Here is a 21,742-nt window from a genome sequence, read left to right on the forward strand (position 1 = left end):
AAAAGAACCAGAAATGATATCACCCACCTTAACAGATCAAGACACGAATAGAAAGCAGGACAGAACACCAACCCTTCACCAGAGGCTCACTGATGATGTTATCTAGCAGGGAGATGAAATGTCTGAAACCTTCCAGCTCAGCGAGCAAACTTACATCCTGAACCACAGCCTGAGCTACAAATCTTCTCAAAAATCACAAACTATAATCCTTGTAATATTATACATACATGTTGACCTACTACTGAATAATGATATAATAATTAATGTAGCTGGACACTTGGGCAACTTGTGAGACTGGATTTAGATTCAGATCTTTGTAGTTTGAAAAAAAAACTTGTCAGGGCTGGGACAGCGTCTTTCCACGTGTAAATAGCATATCCAACCCATAGAACTGCTGGAAAGTCATGTACCATAATTTTTATCAAACACAGACAAAGTTGTGCAGGTTTTGGTATCGTATTAACAAAACAATGCTGCACTTAGACAACTCATATAACTCACTAAAGCATATAACGTTGTGGTGTTTTCTTAAGGTGTGTTGAAGACAAACACTCATCAAACACTCATAGGTCAGGGTAAACAGTTCTGTACAAAATTAAATGAATTGACATTTATTTTTAATCAATGTGAATGCGGATTACAAAATCCTGTCAAAGGTTATCGCCAACCGGATCAGGTCTGCTCTGGGGTCGGTGATTCACCCTGACCAAACCTGTGCAGGACGATCGCTGAGAGTCTCGCACTCCTCAGGGATACGATCACCTATGTGCAGGACAGAGGGTTGGACACCTGCCTCATCAGCCTGGACCAGGAGAAAGCCTTTGACAGGATATTACACATGTATATGAGAGATGTTCTCTCCAAAATGGGCTTTGGGGAGGGAATCCGCAATTGGATCAGACTGCTCTACACCAACATTGTCAGTGCAGTCTCAATCAATGGGTGGGAATCAGATAGCTTCCCAGTCAGGCAGGGCTGCCCTCTCTCTCCTGCCTTTTTTGTGTGCTGCATAGAGCCATTTGCCAGGTCCATCAGGAAGGATGCGAGCCTGAGAGCGGTGATTATTCCTGGCAGCGGGGGCCTGCAGGTTAAGGCCTCCCTGTAAATGGATGATGTCGCCGTTTTCTGCTCGGATCCGCTGTCCATGCACAGACTGATGTGCATATGTGACCAGTTTGAACGGACCTCGGGGGCCAGGGTAAACCGAGGCAAGAGCGAGGCCATGTACTTTGGGAACGGGGCCGACCAATCCTCGATCCCCTTCACCGTCAGGGCCGATCACCTGAAGGTGCTGGGTATTTGGTTCGGGGTGGGGGGGGGGGGGGGGGGGAGCTGGGGTGTGTGCCAAGTCTTGGGAGGAGCGTATCAGCAAAGTGAGGCATAAACTGGGCAGATGGAAGCTATGGTCGCTCTCCATCGCGGGAAAAAGCCTGGTCATCAGGTGTGAGGCACTGTCATTGCTGTTATACGTGGCACAGGTCTGGCCTATTCCCAGAACCTGTGCTGCTGCAGTTACCCGGGCCATCTTCCAATTTATATGGAGATCAAAGATGGACTGGGTCCAAAGGGACTCTATGTATAAAGATCTGGGCAACGGGGGAAAAAATACACCCAATGCCACCCTCACCCTGATGGCTACCTTTGTATGTGGCTGCATCAAGCTGTACGTGGATCCCTGGTATGTAAACACCAAGTGTCACTATGTACTGAGGTCCCTCGGTCCCTGTCCCCACGTGTTCTAAAGAATGGGCCTGGTCTTGCTGCCACGGAACTCTCCGAGTAGTTGGATCGTTCCGTATCACCTGTCCTTCGTGGAGAAGTTTATGAAGAAAAACACCTTTGACCACAAGTCCATCAGGAAGTGGTCAGCACGTAGTGTCCTTGAGACCCTTCGGGAAAAGGAGAGGGTGGGTCCTATCGAGCGGTTCCCTCAGCAGATTGTCAAAGCCATTTGGCAGAATGCCTCATCGCCAGAACTTTCCAACAAGCACCAAGACATGGTTTGGCTGGTAGTGAGAAGGGGTCTGCCTGTGAGATCCTTTAGGCACACCCGGACTCTCAGCTGCACTGCACGCTGCCCTCGAAGCGGCTGCGGGTGGGGGAACGAGACTGTCACACATCTCCTTCTGGAATGTGCCTATACAGAAGACGTCTGGAGAGGAATGCAGTGGTGTTTGTCGCGGTCCGTCCCGAGCAGCGCCATGATGCGGGACTCCGTGCTCTACGGTCTGTTCCCCGGGACGCACACCTAGACGAACATCAACTGTGCCTGGAAGATCATCAACTCAGTGAAGGAAGCACTCTGGGCGGTCCGAAACCTGTTGATCTTCCAGCTAAAGGAGTTGACCCCGACTGAGTGTTGCAGACTGGCACATTCCAATGTCCAGGACTATGTGTTGAGGGACGCGCTGAAGCTTGGGGCAGCTGCCGCAAAGACGAGGTGGGGTAAGACCACGGTGTAACGTCTGCCTGCCTAAGCACAGGAGGCCGACGCAGTAAGCGGCCTCTGCTGACCCCCCAGCTAAATATGTGGATAGTAATGTACAGACCTGTATATATGAATGATTACTCTGTCTCTGTATGCAAAGAAATGGAATGTTTATGTATGTATGGCATGACTAATTGTACAGATCATCAAAATATTTTATGAATAAAGTATATTTTTGAAATAAAAAATATTTTTAATCAACGTGTAATATTTTAAAAGCAACATGACAACACTGTTATAGTCCTCAACATTTTCCTCCCATTTATTGTTACTGCACCAACAAACAATTGCGGTTTACAAACCGAACATTTGTCAAATTGCGAACTATTTCTGCTCGGAGTCTACACCTATTTAAGGCCGGAAATCATTGCAGTTCGCAAAGGTAAAAAAAATTCCATTCCTCTATGTTCGGTCTTTTTCAGATCAGTAAATGTAAAATGGCCGAAATTTTTCCTTTGAACTGCTCCTACTATAGGAGCGGCTACGGATTTTCCTTTGAATTCTTGTTCTGTGGCAATCTTTGTCAGTCTACTGTCATTTTTAATGAAGCTGTAATCAGCTTCCCCAGTTGAAGAGCCTGCGTGAGCTGTGCACTTTCCTACGCCGGTGTGTATTGGGTTTTAACTAAAGTGTTGGCGGTGCTGGGGAGCAGGTTGAGGGAGGGAAAGTTTTCTGGAGTAATTCCAGTGACAAAAGTGCCGGTGCGTGAACGATGAGTTTTATATAAAGTTCTGATGTAGATGGGAACTTTCAAATATTTAGGTTCTGCACCTCAGGGACGTGAAGAGAGAGTTTTACGTTCATGTCGAAAGCTGACGTGTTAATCTGGAAATTTCTGAACTATCTGGTCGTTATATGGAAACCTCCCAGACAGACCGTCGACGCAAAAACCTTCCCACCGCTTACGTGTGGTCCTCGAGGTCAAATAGGAACTTGAGTCTTATTTTTAAAACGATTTAACTTATCGACGCCCTTCATTGGGCGGAGGGGGTGGGAGAGAATAAACAATTCAGGTTTGTTGCATTGGTTTTGGAAATCGAGGGACGTGTTTCTCAACACGCTGCTATGTTTTGAAGCCGGGCAATTCCAGACGCTAATTTCCTCAAATATTTATCTCCCCCCGCCCCGACCCCGGGGGTGCTCCTTGTCGGTGACCGGCGGAGGGTTTCCGCCATCACCCGCCGATTGCTTCCGGATCGGGGGAGGGGATGACCTGTGGGGGGAGGGGAAGAGCTGTGGGGGGAGGGGGGCAGGGGATGAGCTGTGGGGGGAGGGGATGAGCTGTGGGGGGAGGGGATGAGCTGTGGGGGGAGGGGATGAGCTGTGGGGGGAGGGGGGATGAGCTGTGGGGGGAGGGGAGGAGGGGATGAGGGGGGATGAGCTGTGGGGGGGGGATGAGCTGTGGGGGGGGGAGGGGGGAGGGGATGTGCTGGGGAGGGGGGTACCTTCGCGTTCACAAGGCAGTGGTTGTTCATCTCGACTATTGGCTGGTGCCCTCCAGAGGATTCCGTTCCGCCTTCCTCACTGCAATGTTTTATATATATATATATTTAAAAAGACACGCACAAGGTTGGGGTTTTGTACGTCAGCACAGCCCGGGTCAGGAGGGCACCGGGCGCCCCCTTCCCCCCGCGCCCCCGCGCTGCCCGGGGTTTGTCAGCAGCAGTGACGGCAATCTGCTGCACGGGCGGCAGTTCTTACACGGCGCGTCTTCCGCTGGTTGGTGATTTTTAAATAAATTGTCGCCGTGTGTGGGGTGGAATGGGGGAGGTGCCGAGGTACCTGGAAGCAATGGGAAAGCCCAGTGTGTGAAGGACACAACGTGAGCTGACAGCGAGGAACCTCCGGGATATCCGTCACTCCGAGGGATGTACAGAGGGGCCCCGCCGAGGGGGGAGGGGACTCCGGACTCGGCACCGCACCCGACCAATCAGCAGCTGCTCCTTGCCTGTGGGCGGGGCGGTCCGCTGCTCGCGGTTCCCCTACGTCATCCCCGCCCCGCCCGCAGTAGCGCGCGGGGGGGGGGGTGTGGGGGCGGGGCGGGACGGGAGCTCCGCTGACGTCATGGGGCAAGCCTGGCAGCCGCTTCCAGCCCCGGCTCCAAAGAGGAGGAGAAGGAGGTGAGAGAGTGATGGAGTAGCCGGGTGGCTAGCTCCCTCGCTTGCCTGTCTGACGGTGGGGGGCCTACTGACTGGGACACTGCTGACTGAGTGCCAGCTCCCACTCCTTTGTGATTTCCTCCCATGATCCATGACCCCCACCTGCTTCCTACATCTACCCCTCCCCCACCCCTGTCATTCTTCCCCCTTCTCTTTGATCCGACTTCACCCAAGTGTGATCAGCACCTTCTACTCTTTCTTGCTGTACCCCTCCTGTGAAATCTAATGACCTGCCTGCACACCCCTTGCTCTGATTCTGTGCCTCTTTTGTCTGTATTTTTACTTCTAATTTCATTTTGCTTTGTAGTTTGTTCCTTCCATCTGCCTTCGGTGTGATCCCTTGACTGTAATGATGTGGAAGAGCCAGTGTTGGACTGGGGATGATGAAGCCTTTGCTCTAATCCAATCTTTTCATTTCTACTGTCACTTTCTGGCTTCTCCTACTTTACATAGACATAACATTTACTACTCTGAGATTTGGAAGAGCAGACGTCCCAGATTTGCAGTTAACCTCTTTGCTTTCGAGGCAGCAGCATTTTGCATTATCTTTGAACATTTCTTTTATTTAGTATCGATGGCTATGCTCTGGAGGCTCAAAGAGTTTTGCCAGCTAACAGCTAACCACTTTAGAGGAGTAGGTGTAGCAGAGTTCAGTCTTTGTTTTGGGACATATGTTGAAGTGACTGTGAACAGGATTGAGGAAAACATTGAGATAGTGTGTGTTAAACATTTGGTATTGTATGCCCCTTTGATTGCATCTTATTCTAAAGTTGAAACATGTCAACTCTCTGAAGAATATATTCCAATAAAAGTTGCTTGTCTCCATGTTAAGTTTGATCTTCTATTTGTAAGATGTGGAGTCCAGCTTGAAATTTGAATGGCAAAACTTTGAAAATGTGACTTCAATCTGAGCACCCTCTGCAGTTATTTGCTGAGAGCATTGTTCAAGTAATCAGATTTAATAGCTCTACCAAAATTGATGTCGATCTACCAGCATGAAAATCCATGGGTCTGGAGTAAGCTGCATTTTGGTTTCTACCCAAAAAAGCATTGGTTTTCCCAAAATATTTGCAACTAAGTGCATTTGAATTATCATGACTTGGAGGTGGACTGGGGTGTACAAAGTTAAAAATCACACAACACCAGGTTATAGTCCAACAGGTTTATTTGGAAGCACTAGCTTTCAGAGTGCTGCTCCTTTGTCAGGTGGTGAATTGTAGTCATCATTCCTGGTATTCTCTGAAGAAACACTGCCTTTGTTTGATAACTTGTTACAGTGAATCTGGGAAATGATTTTGAGTATTGCAAACACCACAAAAACATTGTATTCCTCTACATGTCTTTAGTGTGTAGTAAAGTTGGTTTTTGGATCATATTGTGAGATGCATCATAAAGGGGCTGACTGCATTTAATATTTATGAATAGATTTGGGAGTTGGACAAGAAAGGAAAGCATAACTTTTAATATGTAATCATTTTGTATTGATTTTATGTGAGAAGGCTCAGATTTGGAAAGTTTTACCTTTCCACCACATTACACACCACTTTGCAGACTCCCAAATTTAACTTTTGAGTTAGTGCAAACTGCATACTCTTAATTATTGTGGAGAAGAATATCTTTTTCCCCCTCCTAGAAAATGCATCAATTTTATACTTTGTGCCTCCTAAAACAGATTGCTTTTGTTGTATACTTTCTTCCTGATTTTATCAGATGTGGGGAATGACTTTTACCATATTAATTTTTATCTTTCAGTTGTTTTGATGGTGTTTGGTCAGTGCCAGGCGGCCTTTCCGCCATCCCTGTCTTTGCCTCCCTTCACTTTGGTGAGGCTGGAACATGCCACGTCGGAAACAAGTTAATCCTAAGCCTCTAAGAGGTGAGAATTGCCAAAAACCTTTTAAAAATGTCTAGTTGTTGGCCTAATTTCTAATTTTCAATGTACGTTATTATTATTGAGATGTTCAATCTGTTGTCCAGTCTTTCAGTTGTATTACTAATCTTTTGGTTAAAATTACAAAAAAAGTCCAGATGTTTTAGTGCACAAATTGGCACTGTGATCAATCTTAAAATGCCGGTGGTTGAAAATAGTATGGGGAACTTCACTGAAGTATCTTTCAATAATTGGAAGAATATAAACCAATGACTGAATTAGGATTTATAAATTTACAGTGTCATTGACTAATATGATCAAACTCCAATATGCTATATTAAGTCTTTATTTGTAAAAGGAGAATTTAAAGCAATTATTTTGGTAAGGATCACAGATTACTCATAAAGAAACTTGTGTATACACAATAAATCATTTCATTTATATAACTGGAATGAACTGAGAAATGTCCATCATTAGAGACAATTTACCCTAATCTAAATGGGACACCTTTTGGTGAGGTTAGAATTATGCAAGACTGGCAACAAATTAATCTGAAGTTTGAGAGAGTGAGAAATGCCAATATCATTGAAACTAAGATTAGCCATTAAAATGTACTAGGCATTGGGATATATCACTGTCACATTGATATTGCAGTTATAATGTAAATAGTGCCTGAATTCAGGGCTTTTGATCTGACCTGGCACTGGAGTAAAACAGAATGAAGGTCAGGGTAACATAACTGATCTGCTCTGAGCACATCTTAAATGGAGATTGCTCAAATGCTTTCCTTCCATCAAAATTATATCTCAATAAGTCCATTTTGGCTTGAGTTGCTCAAGCAGTCCACCTCTGATCACTAAGACATCATCTTCCAGACCATCAACACGCTCGCCACTTTGGGAGATCTCCCGTCCACAGTCTCCAACCTGATAATTCCCCAACCCTGCACTGTCTGTATCCTCCATCCAAAATCTATATATCTGACTGCCCCAGTTGATCCATTGTCTTTGCCTGCTCCTGCCCCACCGAACTCATCTCCTCATACCTCAACTCCGTTCTTTCCCCTTTCGTCCAGGAACTCCCTACCTACAAAAATGACACAACCCATGCTCTCCACTTCTTCCAAAACTTACAATTTTCTGGCCCCAAACACTTCTTGTTCACCATGGATATACAGACCCTTAATACGCAAGTCCCCCACATGTAGGGCCTAAAAGCCCTCGCTTCATCCTTTCCCGTAGGCCCAACCAGTCCTTCTCTAGTGATACTCTCATTCGTTTGACAGAATTGATCCTCACTCTCAACAGTTTTTTTTTAAGATTCCTCCCACTTCCTTTAAACCAAAGGGCTGGCCATGGGCACCCACATAGGCCTGAACTATGCTTGTCTCTTTGCAGGATTTGTGGAACAGTCCTTCCACAACTATCAGTTTACTGATATATCTAAATTTAGTGTTAACAGATTTCAGAGTTGACTTTTGATGGTGTATCAGATTTAAGAAAACAAAAAATATTTTGCACTGTAACAGAAGTGGGCAGCACGGTGGCACAGTGGTTAGCACTGTTGCCTCACAGCGCCAGAGACCCGGGTTCAATTCCCGCCTCAGGCGACTGACTGTGTGGAGTTTGCACGTTCTCCCCATGTCTGCGTGGGTTTCCTCCGGGTGCTCCGGTTTCCTCCCACAATCCAAAGATGTGCAGGTCAGGTGAATTGGCCATGCTAAATTGCCCGTAGTGTTAGGTAAGGGGTAAATGTAGGGGTCTGGGTGGGTTGCGCTTCGGCGGGTCGGTGTGGACTTGTTAGGCCGAAGGGCCTGTTTCCACGCTGTAATGTAATCAATAATCAAGACCAAGATTTCACTGTCTCCCATAGTTGACATTCTTGTCACATTTCTATGGCTTATAATCAAACATGAAAAAAGAACATGTACAGATTGGATTGTGTTGTGAACATGAATAAGACTTCCTTGAATTTTGATACAATTTTGATGCGTAAAAGATGCATCAAATTACTACTGACATCAAGGTAGATCTTGCCAGACTTCTAGGATTCTACCATAAATCACATCTCAGATGATATCATCTAAATCTCTGAGAGTCTGCCACTTCAGCCTTGTGCAAGAGGTTTTAAAAGCAAGGTATTATCAAAGCTTGATCTAAAACACTAAGGTGCACTTGAAACGTTTGGAATTTTGAAATGTTCTAAATAGTGTGAAGATCAGGATTTCACCTTTGAAAGATACTGTCTGATCTTCTGAATTAACTTTTGTAGTTTTGTATCAAAGAGCTTATTCCTTAAAAAAACTTACTGTATTGTAAAATTGAGATTATAATGTTTTTGTTCTATTGTACTCTTAATTTGTCACAGTAATATTTTTCTCAGTTTATGTAAGCTTATGAGAGGATGAGGAAGAAAGTTGAAATTGGAATCTGTACACATAGGTAATTAAATTCCCTACAGTATGGAAGCAGGCCCTTCGGCCCAACAAGTCCACACCGACCCTCCGAAGAGTAACCCACCCAGACCTATTCCCCCTCACTAATGCACCTAACACTATGGGCAATTTAACATGGCCAACTCACCTGACCTGCACATCTTTTGGACTGTGGGAGGAAACCGGAGCACCCGGAGGAAACCCACGCAGACACTGGGAGAATGTACAAACTCCCACATTCAGCTTAATGGTGGCTTCAAGGTTTAAGCTTTGACCTGATAATATATTTAAATTGCAGGATATAGAAATGAACCAGTAAGAAAAATAAAATTTTGTTTAAAACTTGCTCTGAGGTAAAAGTTCTCAATTTGGCAATCCTAATTGAATTCCTTGTTTTAATATCCGAAGTTAAGGATTGGTGGTGTTATTTTCTAACACTTGTGAACATTTTAACTATCTTATTAGGTGCCCTTATTTACTATCACACTTCGTTAACTTCAAATTAATGTGACATGCATACATTTGCAACACTTTGGATTAAAATTATTTTAATTGCATGTTGGTGCTGTATTGATACTGTATACAGAGTTTAGGAGCTCTCCGATTGTAACCTCTGTATCAAGTAAGTGAAATATCATAAACTTGAGTAATTCTGGTGTCATGTAAAAGTTGACGTCTGACCAGTCATTTAGAAAGTTGTGCATCTCATGTATAGCGAACTTATGATTTTTAGCCAGAATCTAAACTGTTTGTACTTGTCACTCTCTCTTTGCTAATGTCAGACTCACCCTGATTATACCTACATGATAGAATTATAGAATATCATACCATTGAAGGTGGCAGTTTGGTTCTCGTGTTTGCACGTGAGAGCATGTGATGCCAAAGTTACCGGCTCAGTGGTGCACAGTGTTCCTGCACAGCCCACTCTTTCTACTATGCAACATGGTATCAAGAAGGACCATAGATACATTGTCCATTTCAAACTAATGTTGAGTTTGCAAAGCAAACAAATAATTCAGAGGCAGCTGGAAAATTCCAAGTAATGGGGAAGCATATTAGACCTTAGGCACGTGCCTAAGAATGAATGTACAAAGTGGCTGCCATTAAAAGTTAAATTTGCAAAATATGTTGATGAGAATTGCTGTCAATGGACTCTCAGTTTATTGATATATCCAAATTCAGTGTTGCCGATTTCAGAGTTGACTTTTGGTGTATCAGATTTATGAAAATAAGTAATTTTGCACTGTAACAGAAGACCAAGGTTTCACTGTCTCCCAATAGAATTAGATGACATTCTTGTCATATGTGTATGGCTTATAATCAAACATGAGAAAAGAACATAGAGGTTGGATTGTGTTGTGAACGTGGATAAGACTTCCTTGAACTTTTGATATAGCAACCAGTCAAATGATAAACAAATTTGATGAGAAAACAATGTTCGTGAAGACAGTTGGCCGAGAAAAATATAGAAAGTTTGGGGTTTCTCATCAGGAGGAAGATTACATAAAGACAAAAGTCTTCTCATCTGTAACATATTCAGAACACACCTCATCAATGATGTTGATGATTGCTAATTGCAAAACAATAATATTTCAGTGATATTAGCCATGTTCAACCATTGGATGTCTCTCTAAACGAGCTGTTCAGGGATAGAATGATGGAAAAAGAAATAACATCTGGATGATAGATGACAACTGTCACAAAGCTGGTCCCTTTTTTCTAGAAGCTGTTCCTTTTCTCAAGGATACTGTGTTCTTGGTTTTTCTCTCAGAGGGGTCATGAAACCCTCCTAGCTCCGAGTTGACTAGTTTGGTACAGAGATGAAAAAGGATGTTGAGAGGCCTTTTGTTTCTATGTAAACAGATGGGACTTCAGGCCAAAGTGGTCATGTTTTAGAATGACCTGTATAATGAAAGGGATGTGGCCAGCTCTCTAGCTGAGCAGTTCAGTCCAGAACTAGCTAGGAATTCAGCTGTGTGGAAACAGGCTGCTAAACTCTCTCTCGCCCTCTGCCCCTGTAATTTCAACCTGTAAGCATTTGTTCCATTTTACTGATTTATTTTAAAGGGGTTTGCTTATTGGGATTTCGGAACAGCACAATTAAGTCTAGTTTGGATTGACTGAGTTCTGTAGGGGTTCTTTATTCTGTTCTTTGTGTAATGTTGTGAATATATTTTTGTCTATCTTAAAACCTGGTAGTCACCCTAACTAACTTACTCTGGGTAATTTCCACGTTCACTTAGTGAAATAAATTGCAAAGTTATGGACTGGGCTGCATGCTGAAGAATGTTTTGAGTGGTCTGGGCTGGTTCATAACAGATGCAGTGCTGGTGATAAAAACACCAGCACCAGCACCAAAAATTTCGATTTTTCTTATGGAAGGTAACTCAATAATTTATTCCAATTTTTGACAACTTTCTCATTGTCCAATTTGATTTGAGGAATGTCCAATTCAGAATCCTCTGAACTTGGTTCTTCTTTCTATGCTGTAATTATTTAACATCTTCTTCTCTTACTTTCCTTCCCTATCAAAATACCTTTTGAGCATATTCACATGACAGAGTCTGGGATTTCTTCCTTTCTGGAGTCTTTATCAAGTAGTTCACCTCACTCAATTTCCTCTAGATTTGATAAGGTCCACTAAACCTTGCTTTTAAAAGCTCACCTGTGACTGCAAATAACACCAATACCTTATTCCCAATTGCAAAATTGCAAATTTGTGATTTCTTATCCGCTTCTTGTTTCATTGTATGCTGTATACGTTTAAATGCCGTCTAGCCAACTCTCCAGCTCTATTTATTCGTTCTCAAAAATTTGATACATAGTCCAAATATTCTGACCTATTAATTTCTCCTTAATCAATTTTAATGGTCCTCTTACTTCATGCCCAAAAATTAATTCATATGGACTGAATTTGGTTGATTCATTTGGTGCATCTCAGATCGCAAAAAGTACAAACGGAATTCCCTTTCCCAATTTCCTGGATAATCCTGACCATAAGCCCTCAACATGGTCTTTAGTGTTTGATGCCATCTCTCTAGCGCTCCCTGTGATTCTGGATGGTACGGAGTAGATTATTCCCAAATTATCCGTAACCTCCTTGAATAGTTTGGATGTGAAATTTGACCCTTAATCTGATTGGATCTCCATTGGTAGAGTGTATATCGTAAAAAAAATTAAGTAATTCTTCCACAACCCTTTTAGCTGTGATATTGCGGAATAGGATTGCCTCTGGAATATTAGTCAACACATCCATTATTGTTAATAAATACTTATTCCCACTTTTTGTTAGAGGTAGTGGACCTACATGTCAAGACTCTTGTGAAAGGTTCCTCAAATGCTGGAATGGGTATTAAAGGTGCAGGTTTTATTACTGCCTGTGGTTTTCTGATTAGTTGACATGTATAACACATCTTGCAAAATTCAACTACATCCTTGTGTAGTCCAAGCCAGTAAAAATGTCTTTGTATTTTAGCCTGTGTTTTCCTCACCCCCTAAATGACCTCCAAGTAGTAGCTCAAGGGCCACTTGCAGCATCTCTTTTCTATACCTTACTGGCAAAACAATTTGATGAGTTTTGAGAAGATTTGTAGCTCAGGTTGAGATTTTGGATATAAGTTTGCTCGCTGAGCTGGAATCTTTGTCCACTTATCTGCTTGAATGGTCTCCATTTCCTTATTAAGAAATCATTTGTTAAGTAATTACACACAGGGATGCATTCACTCTCCTTCTCAGTATATGCCTTTTGATACAACTGTCTTAAGTTCTCATCTTTGTGCTGTAACTCAATAAGCATAGCAGAGCTAAAGATGCTTGCATGCTTACCTAGTTGCTTCTGCTCTGTCCCACTTATCTGTTCAAAAAAAGTCCCTGATAAAGTTATGTCAGCTTCCTTATCTGTGCCTTTTGATCTCTCCTGCTTCAACTTGTGCCTCTGTGATCTTGTGATCACACAATGTGGGAAAATTCCTGGATAAACATCCTTCCTTCATTTCTTCAGTTGCCTGCGCCTCCACTGGCTTTTCACAGCATGCCTACCTGTGAATCAGCAATATCATTTGCAAGGACAAATTGTATCCCTGGAGCTGAGAGTTTGTCCAGTACTCCTACCACAAATTCTCCACTCTTCTCTGGACTCTCTAGCCTCACTTTACATAACTGAGCACTTTTTGTCTCACCATGAATTCCTGTTAAGAGTACCTTTTCTGGCAACAGTCCATCAGGAGTACATATCTCCTCATCCTTCAGCATTACAGACTGAGAGGATCCTGTGCCCCTTTATGTTGTAACTTCTTAACCTGCTACTCCTTCCCAATGTGAATAAAATTTACTCTTCCATGTATACTTTTTAAGCAGATCTGGTACTTTCTCCTTAATCAACCTCTGATCATCTTGTACACTCTGAGGCAGTTGTCTAACTTCCCTTGTGCTTTTTGTTACTAGTCCAACAAAACTCCCAGGCTCGTCTGGTTTTCCTACATCTGGCTTTCTCCTAGCCCACCAACACTGATTTCGTGTGGCCCACTTTATTGCAATGAAAACACTGGAGCTTTTTAACTTCTTTGTCCCCCTGAAGGGTTTCTTTTTTATCTGCTGGTAAGTTATCCTTATAATCTTCACTGAGATCTACCTTTTCCTTTCCACATGAGGATTTCTCTTTGCCCAATTTCTATCCCTCATAGACTGAAATTAATTTTGGAAGCCAAACAGTGTTTTATGGACCAGGTCATAATTGTCAGCCACTTCAGCTGCTAACCTTGTTGTTTTAACTCTCTGTTTTTCCACATGAGTTCGCACTACTTCGGGCAGTGAATTTTTGAATTCCTCCAAAATAATTACCACTCTAATGGCTTCATAAGTTTGGCCGATTTTTAAAGCGGTTATCCATCTATCGAAATTACTGTTTGATCTTTTCAAATTCAATGTGATTTGACCTGGGTCCCTCCTTAGATTTCTGAAATGTTGTCTATCAGCTTCTGGTACAACCTCATATGCACTTAAAATGGCTTTTTTCACCTCCTCCGATAGTGATGTGAAAACCTCACTAGCCCTACCTACAAGTTTCATTTAAATCAACAAAACCCACATTGCCACTGGCTACTGCATTTGTTTAGCCACCCTTTTCAACTGAGATGAAAAAGGCTTCCACATCCTTCTCATCAAATTTAGGCAATGCTTGAACATACTTAAACAGTTTCTCGCTCGGCTCTGACTACCAGGTGTTTGCACACCCTGACTCTGGCTGGCATGGTGGCTCAGTGGTTAGCATTGCAGCTTCATAGCGCCAGGGAATCTGGTTCATTTCCAGCCTTGGGTGACTATCTGTGTGGAGTTTGCGCATTCTCTCCGTGTCTGTGTGGGTTTCCTCTCGGTGTTCCGGTTTCCTCCCACAATCTATAAATGTGCAGGGTAGGTGAATGGGCTATGCTAAATTGCCCATAGTGTTCAGGGATGTGTAGGCTAGGCGCATTAGTCAGTGGTTAATATAGAGTAATAGGTTTGGGGAGACTGTTCAGAGGGTCGGTGTGAACTTGTTGGGCCAAAGAGTCTGTTTCCACACTGTAGGGATTCTAAGATACTCTCTTCCTCACTAAGCTTACCTTCAGCCTTTACATCCAGCCTTTTAAGCTGACTTTTCTTTTTAAGTGTCAGTTTTTGAAGTTCAAAAGCTCTCTTTCTTTTCTCTTCTGCCTGCTCTCTTTTTTTCCCTCTCTTCTGCTTTTAATCATAATTCAAATTGTTTCATTTCTGCTGTCCTTTCCTTATCTCTCACTTCTAACTCAAGCTGCTTCATTTGCAATTGAATTTTTGCCATCTCTATGGATTGTGATGGTTTCTCCAGCAAGTTTAAATGCTGAGCTACTGCTGTAATGATCTCTCCTTTCCTCACAGAAGCAGGTAGCTCCAATCCCCGCTTGTCTGCTAATTCCTGCAGCTTGGTCTTATTCACCTTTTGCAAAACTTCCAAAGTCACTGCATCCACTTCTAGAAAACTTTTGGCAACTAAAAGAGCCAATCCTATTCCAAGCTTTGTCTACCCAACCAAACCAGCACCCGAAATAAAGACACTAGCACCTACCACTCGCTATTTAAAATCCTGCAAAAAGCCCCCAGTCTGTTATGGACTAGGCCAGACCACTCAAAACATTCTTAAGCAGACAGCCCAGAACATAACTTTACAATTTGTTTCAGTAAGCGTACAGTAAAAATTACATGGAGTAAGTTAGCTAGGTTGTCTACTAGGTTTTAAAACAGACAAAAATTTATTCACATAATTACACAAAGAACAACAAAGGACAGAATAAAGAACCCCTACAGAACTCAGTCTATACAGATTAACTAGACTTAATGATCTGTTCCGAATATACACAACAGTCCCAATAAGCAAACCCCCTTAATAAAACTGTAAAAATGAAACAAATGCTTACAGATTGAATTTAGAGGGGCAGAAGGACAGAGAGAATTTAGCAGCCTGTTTCCACACTGCTGAACTCCTAACTAGTTCTGGTCTGGACTGAACTGCTCAGCTAGAGAGCTGACATATTATACAGGTCACTTCTAAAACATGACCACTTTGGCTTGAAGTCTCATCTGTTCATATGTAAACAAAAGGCCTCTCAACATCCTTTTTCATCTCTGTACCAAACTAGTCAGCTCAGAGGTGGGAGGGTTTCATGACCCCTCTGAGAGAAAAAGCAAGGACACAGTATCCTTGAGAAAAAGAACAGCTTCTAGAAAAAAGGGACCAGCTTTGTGATACAACACATGGGCTATGCCATGTGCGAATAGTCCTGTGCGAATAGAATATAGAAGTTTGAGATGAAATCAGAATGGAGTTTGTCATTAAATCATTCAAGAAAAGTGGAAGATATTTATTTGTGGAAAGAGGAGGACATGATTGCCAATGAAGATGGTATTGATAATTGGCATTCAGGGCAAAGGTATGGATGTGTTATTTGATTCTGAAGATGAGGGTGATTTTATTAATTTTCAATACAATGAAATTGTGATGAATGAAACTATCTGTCACAAAATGGTTATGTCACGTTGTGAATCATTCCTGTCAGCAGAATGGGAAATTCCTTGGATTGATACCCATGATAGGCCAAAATTCTGCACTAGGATCTCTGGGTTCATCAAATCTATTTAAACTTGTCTTCTTAGTATGCCAACCAATCAGTATAGTTAGGTCACGCAAGAGCATGTAAACATTGAGCACTAGCAAGCCATGATTTAATATTGAGATCTGTCTTTGAAAGCAAGTGCAAAGCCTGATTGTATGGCTAAATGTGTGAGAAAGTAAAGTGTCAATTGAAAAGTAAGATGAATGCCTGGCCATTTGTGGTGCCTGTTTCCCTAGCTGAAATGGCAAAAGCCATAGTCTCTGGGATTTCACATCTGAACAGAAAAACCTTGTAAAGAATTTTGTTCGCATTTGTGACATGAAAGTCTATATGAAGACATGAAGCAGATAAAACAATTTGAGTTTTACAGAGCACCCTCCTGACAGTTTTCACTGTCTTTATATAACTGACCTTGTCAGTAGTACCCCTCTAGTTTTTCCTGTGTGTATATGAACATGCAAGGTCAGTGTGTGGCAGCAATTTCCAGAAGCTATATGTTGACATGCCAATTGGCATGCATGGAACTTCCCAGTGGGAAACCGAAAGGGAATGTTGCTTGAAAGGTGTGAACAATTTGAATAATGATCTTTTTTCGCACATTTATTGCTTTAGAGTTTTGATTTGACATTTAAATATGTGTATTTTTGATCTACAGTGTGTTGTAGGCAAATTGGTTTACATTGAAATATATTCATCTGGGAATGAGGCCTTGTTGGTTATCATGAACATTAATGACATTTAGTATATAAAATGAAGGAAGTTATGATGAACCTTATGTAAAATGCTAGTTTTATCTCAAATGGAATGCGTGCCCAATTTTGGAACGTAACCTTAAGGCCTCAAAGGAATTAAAAGAAGAGCAAAGTTACATTTGTGAATGTTTCCAGAGATGAAGGACCTCAGCTCAGTGATGGACTAGTGAAGCTATGGCTGTTCTGTTTACAGAGAAGGAGGGTTATGGACAACATACATTTGGCTAATTGCTCCCAGTAGCGGAAGGATTGAGAACAAGAGGACATTTGATTTAAGTTGAATGGCAAAAGAAGCAAACACTGCAGATGGAAAAGCTTTTATTTTATAGTGAGTGGTTAGGATTTCAAGTAAAGAGTCTTAAAATGTGATTGAAGTAGATTTAATTGTGGTTGAAAGGGAACTAGAACAGTTAGGAAATGTTGATAGCATTCACAGACTCCCCACAGTGCAGGTAGAGGACATTCAGCCCACATGGATCTGCACCAATGCTCCAAATAGCATCCCAACAAAACCCATCCCACCATTTGAAATCCACCTAGTTTGTGTAATGTTTGCAACGAGGTCATCCAGACATGCCTTTAGAATGAGTTCCCTGATTGGACCAGATTAACAGCCCCAATCAGGGAGCTGTGGCTGACTGATAAGAACAGAAGTGTAATTGAATAAAGATTCGTGCACTTTGTGTCTCTCACTGTGTCTCACAGCTGCACACACACGCCATGGATGCTGGGGAAAAAATAAGCACTACTGCAGTTAGGCGGTAGTGTGGGGGTAAAAAAAAATAAACAGGAGATTTCAAAAAACAAAATAACAGGAGGTTGATCACACAGCATTGCCCTTTGATGTGAAGGGAAAAAAAACAGAAGTGTACCCCTTCCAACTCTATTTGATTTATTCCCCTCCTTGTCTCCCTACCCCACCCTGTTCACTTTTTCCACTTAAGCATTGCCCTTATCAGGCTTTGCTTGTTAATGTTTCACTAGCCACATGGATGTTTTCCTGGTGGTGAAAAATATAGAATAGAGATTTAGCATAATGGTGTTTTTGTTTTTACAGTGTCACTGTACATAGATACATAGCTATGGATGATTTGGGAAAATAGAAACACTACTGCTGAGCCCTCTTTGGTTGAAATGGTAGTATGAGGTGATAATAAAAACAACAGGAGAGTTGGGGGTTCTGTGATGGGATACTGGCCTAGAGTCATAGAGATGTACAGCATGGAAACAGACCCTTTGGTCCAACCCATCCATGCCGACCAGATATCCCAACCCAATCTAGTCCCACCTGCCAGCACCCAGCCCATATCCCTCCAAACCCTTCCTATTCATATACCCATCCAAATGCCTCTTAAATGTTGCATTGTACCAGCCTCCACCACTTCCTCTGGCAGTTCATTCCATACACGTACCACCCTATGTGTGAAAAAGTTGCCCCGTAGGTCTCTTTTATATCTTTCCCCTCTCACCCTAAACCTATGTCTTCTAGTTCTGGACTCCCCAACCTCAGGGAGGTTATTTACCCTATCCATGCTCCTCATAATTTTGTAAACCTCTATAAGGTCACCCCTCAGCCTCCGACGCTCCAGGGAAAACAGCCCCAGCCTCTCGCTATAGCTCAAATCCTCCAACCTTGGCAACATTCTTGTAAATCTTTTCTGAACCCTTTCAAGTTCCACAACATCTTTCCGATAGGAAGGAGCCCAGAATTGCATGCAATATTTCAACAGTGGCCTAACCAATGTCCTGTACAGCTGCAACATGACCTTCCGACTCCTGTACTCAATACTCTGATCAATAAAGGAAAGCATACCAAATGCCGCCTTCACTATCCTATCTACCTGCCACTCCACTTTCAAGGAGCTATGAACCTGCACTCCAAGGTCCCTTTGTTCAGCAACACTCCCTAGGACCTTACCATTAAGTGTATAAGTCCTGCTAAGATTTGCTTTCCCAAAATGCAGCACCTCACATTTATCTGAATTAAACTTCATCTGCCACTTCTCAGCCCATTGGCCCATCTAATCAAGATCCTGTTACCATCTGAGGTAACCCTCCTCACTGTGCACTACACCTCCAATTTTGGTGTCATCTGCAAACTTACTAACTGTACCTCTTATGCTCGCATCCAAATCATGTATGTAAATGACAAAAGTTAGAGGGCCCAGCACCGATCCTTGTGTCACTCCAGTGGTCACAGGCCTCCAGTCTGAAAAACAGGCCTATATGGAGTTATTTCAGCTTTCATAGCTCTAAACAACTTAGGTAGATTGGCCATGCCAAATTGCCTAATTTACTCATCATTGTACTGTGGGTGGAAACTGGAGCACCTGGAGGAAACCCAGGTAAACACTGGTAGAATGTCCAAACTCCACGCAGACTGCGACTGGAATCAACCTGGATCCTTAGCACTGCAAGGCAGCAGTGAGAGCCACTGTCCCTTGAATGCCCAAATGGATTTGGCTGTTTTTGTAACTAAAAGTTGGCATGTGGATGCAGCAAGCACTTAGAAAGGTGAATTGTCTGCTGGCTTTCATCACAATGGGATGTGAGTACAGACATAAAGATGTCTTGCTGCAGTGTATAGAGCTTTGATGGGACCCCACCTACAGGGCTATACATGGTCTTGGTCACTTTTGCCTAAGGTAGGCTATTATCAAAGAAGGAGTTCAAGGAAGGTTCATTGAAGTGATCCCTGAAATGGCAGGATTGAATTATGAAGAGCGATTGAGAAAATTGAACCTGTATTTTTAAGATTTTGAAAGAGACGAGGTGATCTAATTGAAACTTCCCAAACTTTAATTACAGAGTGGATGTTGACATGAGTTCACCCTGACTGCTAAGTATAGGACCATGGGACATGGCCTCAGAATTTTATTAATTTAAAATTGAGGGTGGAAAACCTTTAGAATTGTCTATCTCTGAGGATTTTGAAAATTCCATTTTGAGGATGTTCAGGACAGAAATAGATTTCTGGATACCAGTGAAATTAAGGAATATGGGGAAAATGCCATTGCGGTAGAATTTAAAATAAAAATTTAGCCATGGTACATGGTATCGCTGGCTGGGCCAACATTTGTTGCCTATCCTTAGTTGCTCTTGAGAAAGTGTTGGCTTTTTTGAATTGCTGTAGTCCATATGCTGTACCTCCGATACTATAATACTATTTGGGAGAGAATTCCAAGATTTTCACTCAACGATACTGAAGGAATGTTGATACATTTCCAAATCAGAATGGTTTGTGGCTTGCAAGGGAACTTGCAGTTTGTGATATTCCTTTATTTGCTGCCTTTGTTCTTCTAGGTGGAAGTGGTATTAGGTTTAGAAAGTGCTGTCTAAGGAGCCTTGGTAAATTTCTGCAGTGCACCTTGAAGTAGTACATGCTGTTAGTATTGAACATTGGTGGTGGAGGGAGTTGATGTTTGTGAATGTGGTGCTGCCCAAGCAGGTTACTTTGTCCTAGTTGTTGTCAAGTTTCCTGAGTATTATTGGAGTTTTACTTATCTATGTCAATGGGGAGTATTTCATCCCATTCCTGACTTATACATTGTAGGTGGTGTAGGAAATCAAATGAGTTCCTCACTACAGGATTTCTAACCTCAGGCACTGGCTATAAAAACAGGTCAATCTGCTGCTATAGTTCAGTTTTTGATCAATGGTAAGCCCCCAGGAAAGATGGGGGATTCCGTGATAGTAAAGTGATGGATTGAATGTCAAGATATGATAGATTGTCTCTTATTGGAGATGGTTGTTGTATGAAGAGTTGTGAATTGAGATTATGCAATCATTATCAAACATCCCTGTTTCTGAGCTTATGATGGAGGTAAGGTCATTAATAAAGCAGTTGATGGTTGGGCCTCGGATGCTGTCCAGAGCAGCCTGCAGAGATGTCCTGGAGCTGGGATGACTGACCTCCCACAAGCACAAAAATCTTCTGTGGTGCCAAGAATGACTGACTGACTGACTCCAAACAGCAGATAATTTTCCTCCTCATTCTCATTTGACTCCAGTTTTGCCAATCTTGGTCAAATGTGACCTTGATGTCAAGATCAGAATTCAGCTAATTTGTCCGAGACAAAGCTGTAATGAGGTCACGAGCTGAATGGCCATGGGCATCAGTAAGCATGTTATTGCTGAGCAGGTGTTGTATGATAGCACTGTTGATGATAATCAACAAAATTTACTTGAATGGCAGAGCAGGCTTGATGGCTGAATGATCTACTTTTCTTATTTCCTATGTCAGTGAGATAAACTTGAGCATGAGGTATTTAGCAGTTTCAGATGGTAGAAAAATTGCTGTCATTCAACTTGGCAAGTGAGCATGAAAATGGGCAATGAGATTCAGTTTGAAGAGTGCGTGTCCACAGATCCCCGCAAGTGGTTGGAAAGGCAATTAAGGCATTCAAAAAGGTCTTTATGGCTGAAGCATTGAATATAATGATAGGGAGTTTTTGCTAGAACTGAGTCTTCAATAAAATTGATTTGAGGCTGGTCGAGGCTATTGTATACAGTTCTGGTCATGGCTCTACACCAAGGATGTGATCACACTGCAGTGAATAGAATGATGTTACCAGGAATGGAGACCTTCAGCTATGAAGAAAGATTGTACGAGCACTATTGCTCGGTTTGGAGCGAGGAGACTGAGTTGAAGTGTACAACATTGAGTGGCCAAGATACTTTGGATCAGAAGGACCTATTTCCCTTGGCAAAGAGGTCAGTAACCAGGGGGCATAGACTTTAAAACGGCTGGCAGTATGATTTACAATAATTGGCAGAAACTGAGCTGGGCTGAGAGTATTTTTCACCTAAAGGATAGTGTGGTCTGGAACTCTGATTTTCTGAAGATACTGTAGTGACAGCAACTTGCGTTGCATTTAAAAATTATTTAGAAGTTTTGCACTTTATGTGTATATTT

At 42.4% G+C, this 21,742-nt stretch overlaps 1 protein-coding gene across 2 annotated transcripts in view; it reads left to right on the top strand.

Annotated features, from left to right (window-relative positions):
• The first annotated feature begins 4,560 nt into the window (after positions 1-4,560).
• The window catches only part of hivep1 (HIVEP zinc finger 1), a 210,800-nt gene continuing 193,618 nt past the window's right edge, over positions 4,561-21,742 (top strand). For both annotated transcript variants that reach the window (XM_043719023.2, XM_043719026.2), the window contains exons 1-2: positions 4,561-4,608; positions 6,400-6,523. In XM_043719023.2, the coding sequence (XP_043574958.2) occupies positions 6,484-6,523 (40 nt within the window). In that variant the 5' untranslated portion in view covers positions 4,561-4,608; positions 6,400-6,483. The remainder of the gene's footprint in view (positions 4,609-6,399; positions 6,524-21,742) is intronic.

Source organism: Chiloscyllium plagiosum, unplaced genomic scaffold, assembly GCF_037043375.1.
Source record: "Chiloscyllium plagiosum isolate Xiang-an unplaced genomic scaffold, Cpla_swu_hap1 HiC_scaffold_34, whole genome shotgun sequence".
Lineage (NCBI taxonomy): Eukaryota > Metazoa > Chordata > Chondrichthyes > Orectolobiformes > Hemiscylliidae > Chiloscyllium > Chiloscyllium plagiosum.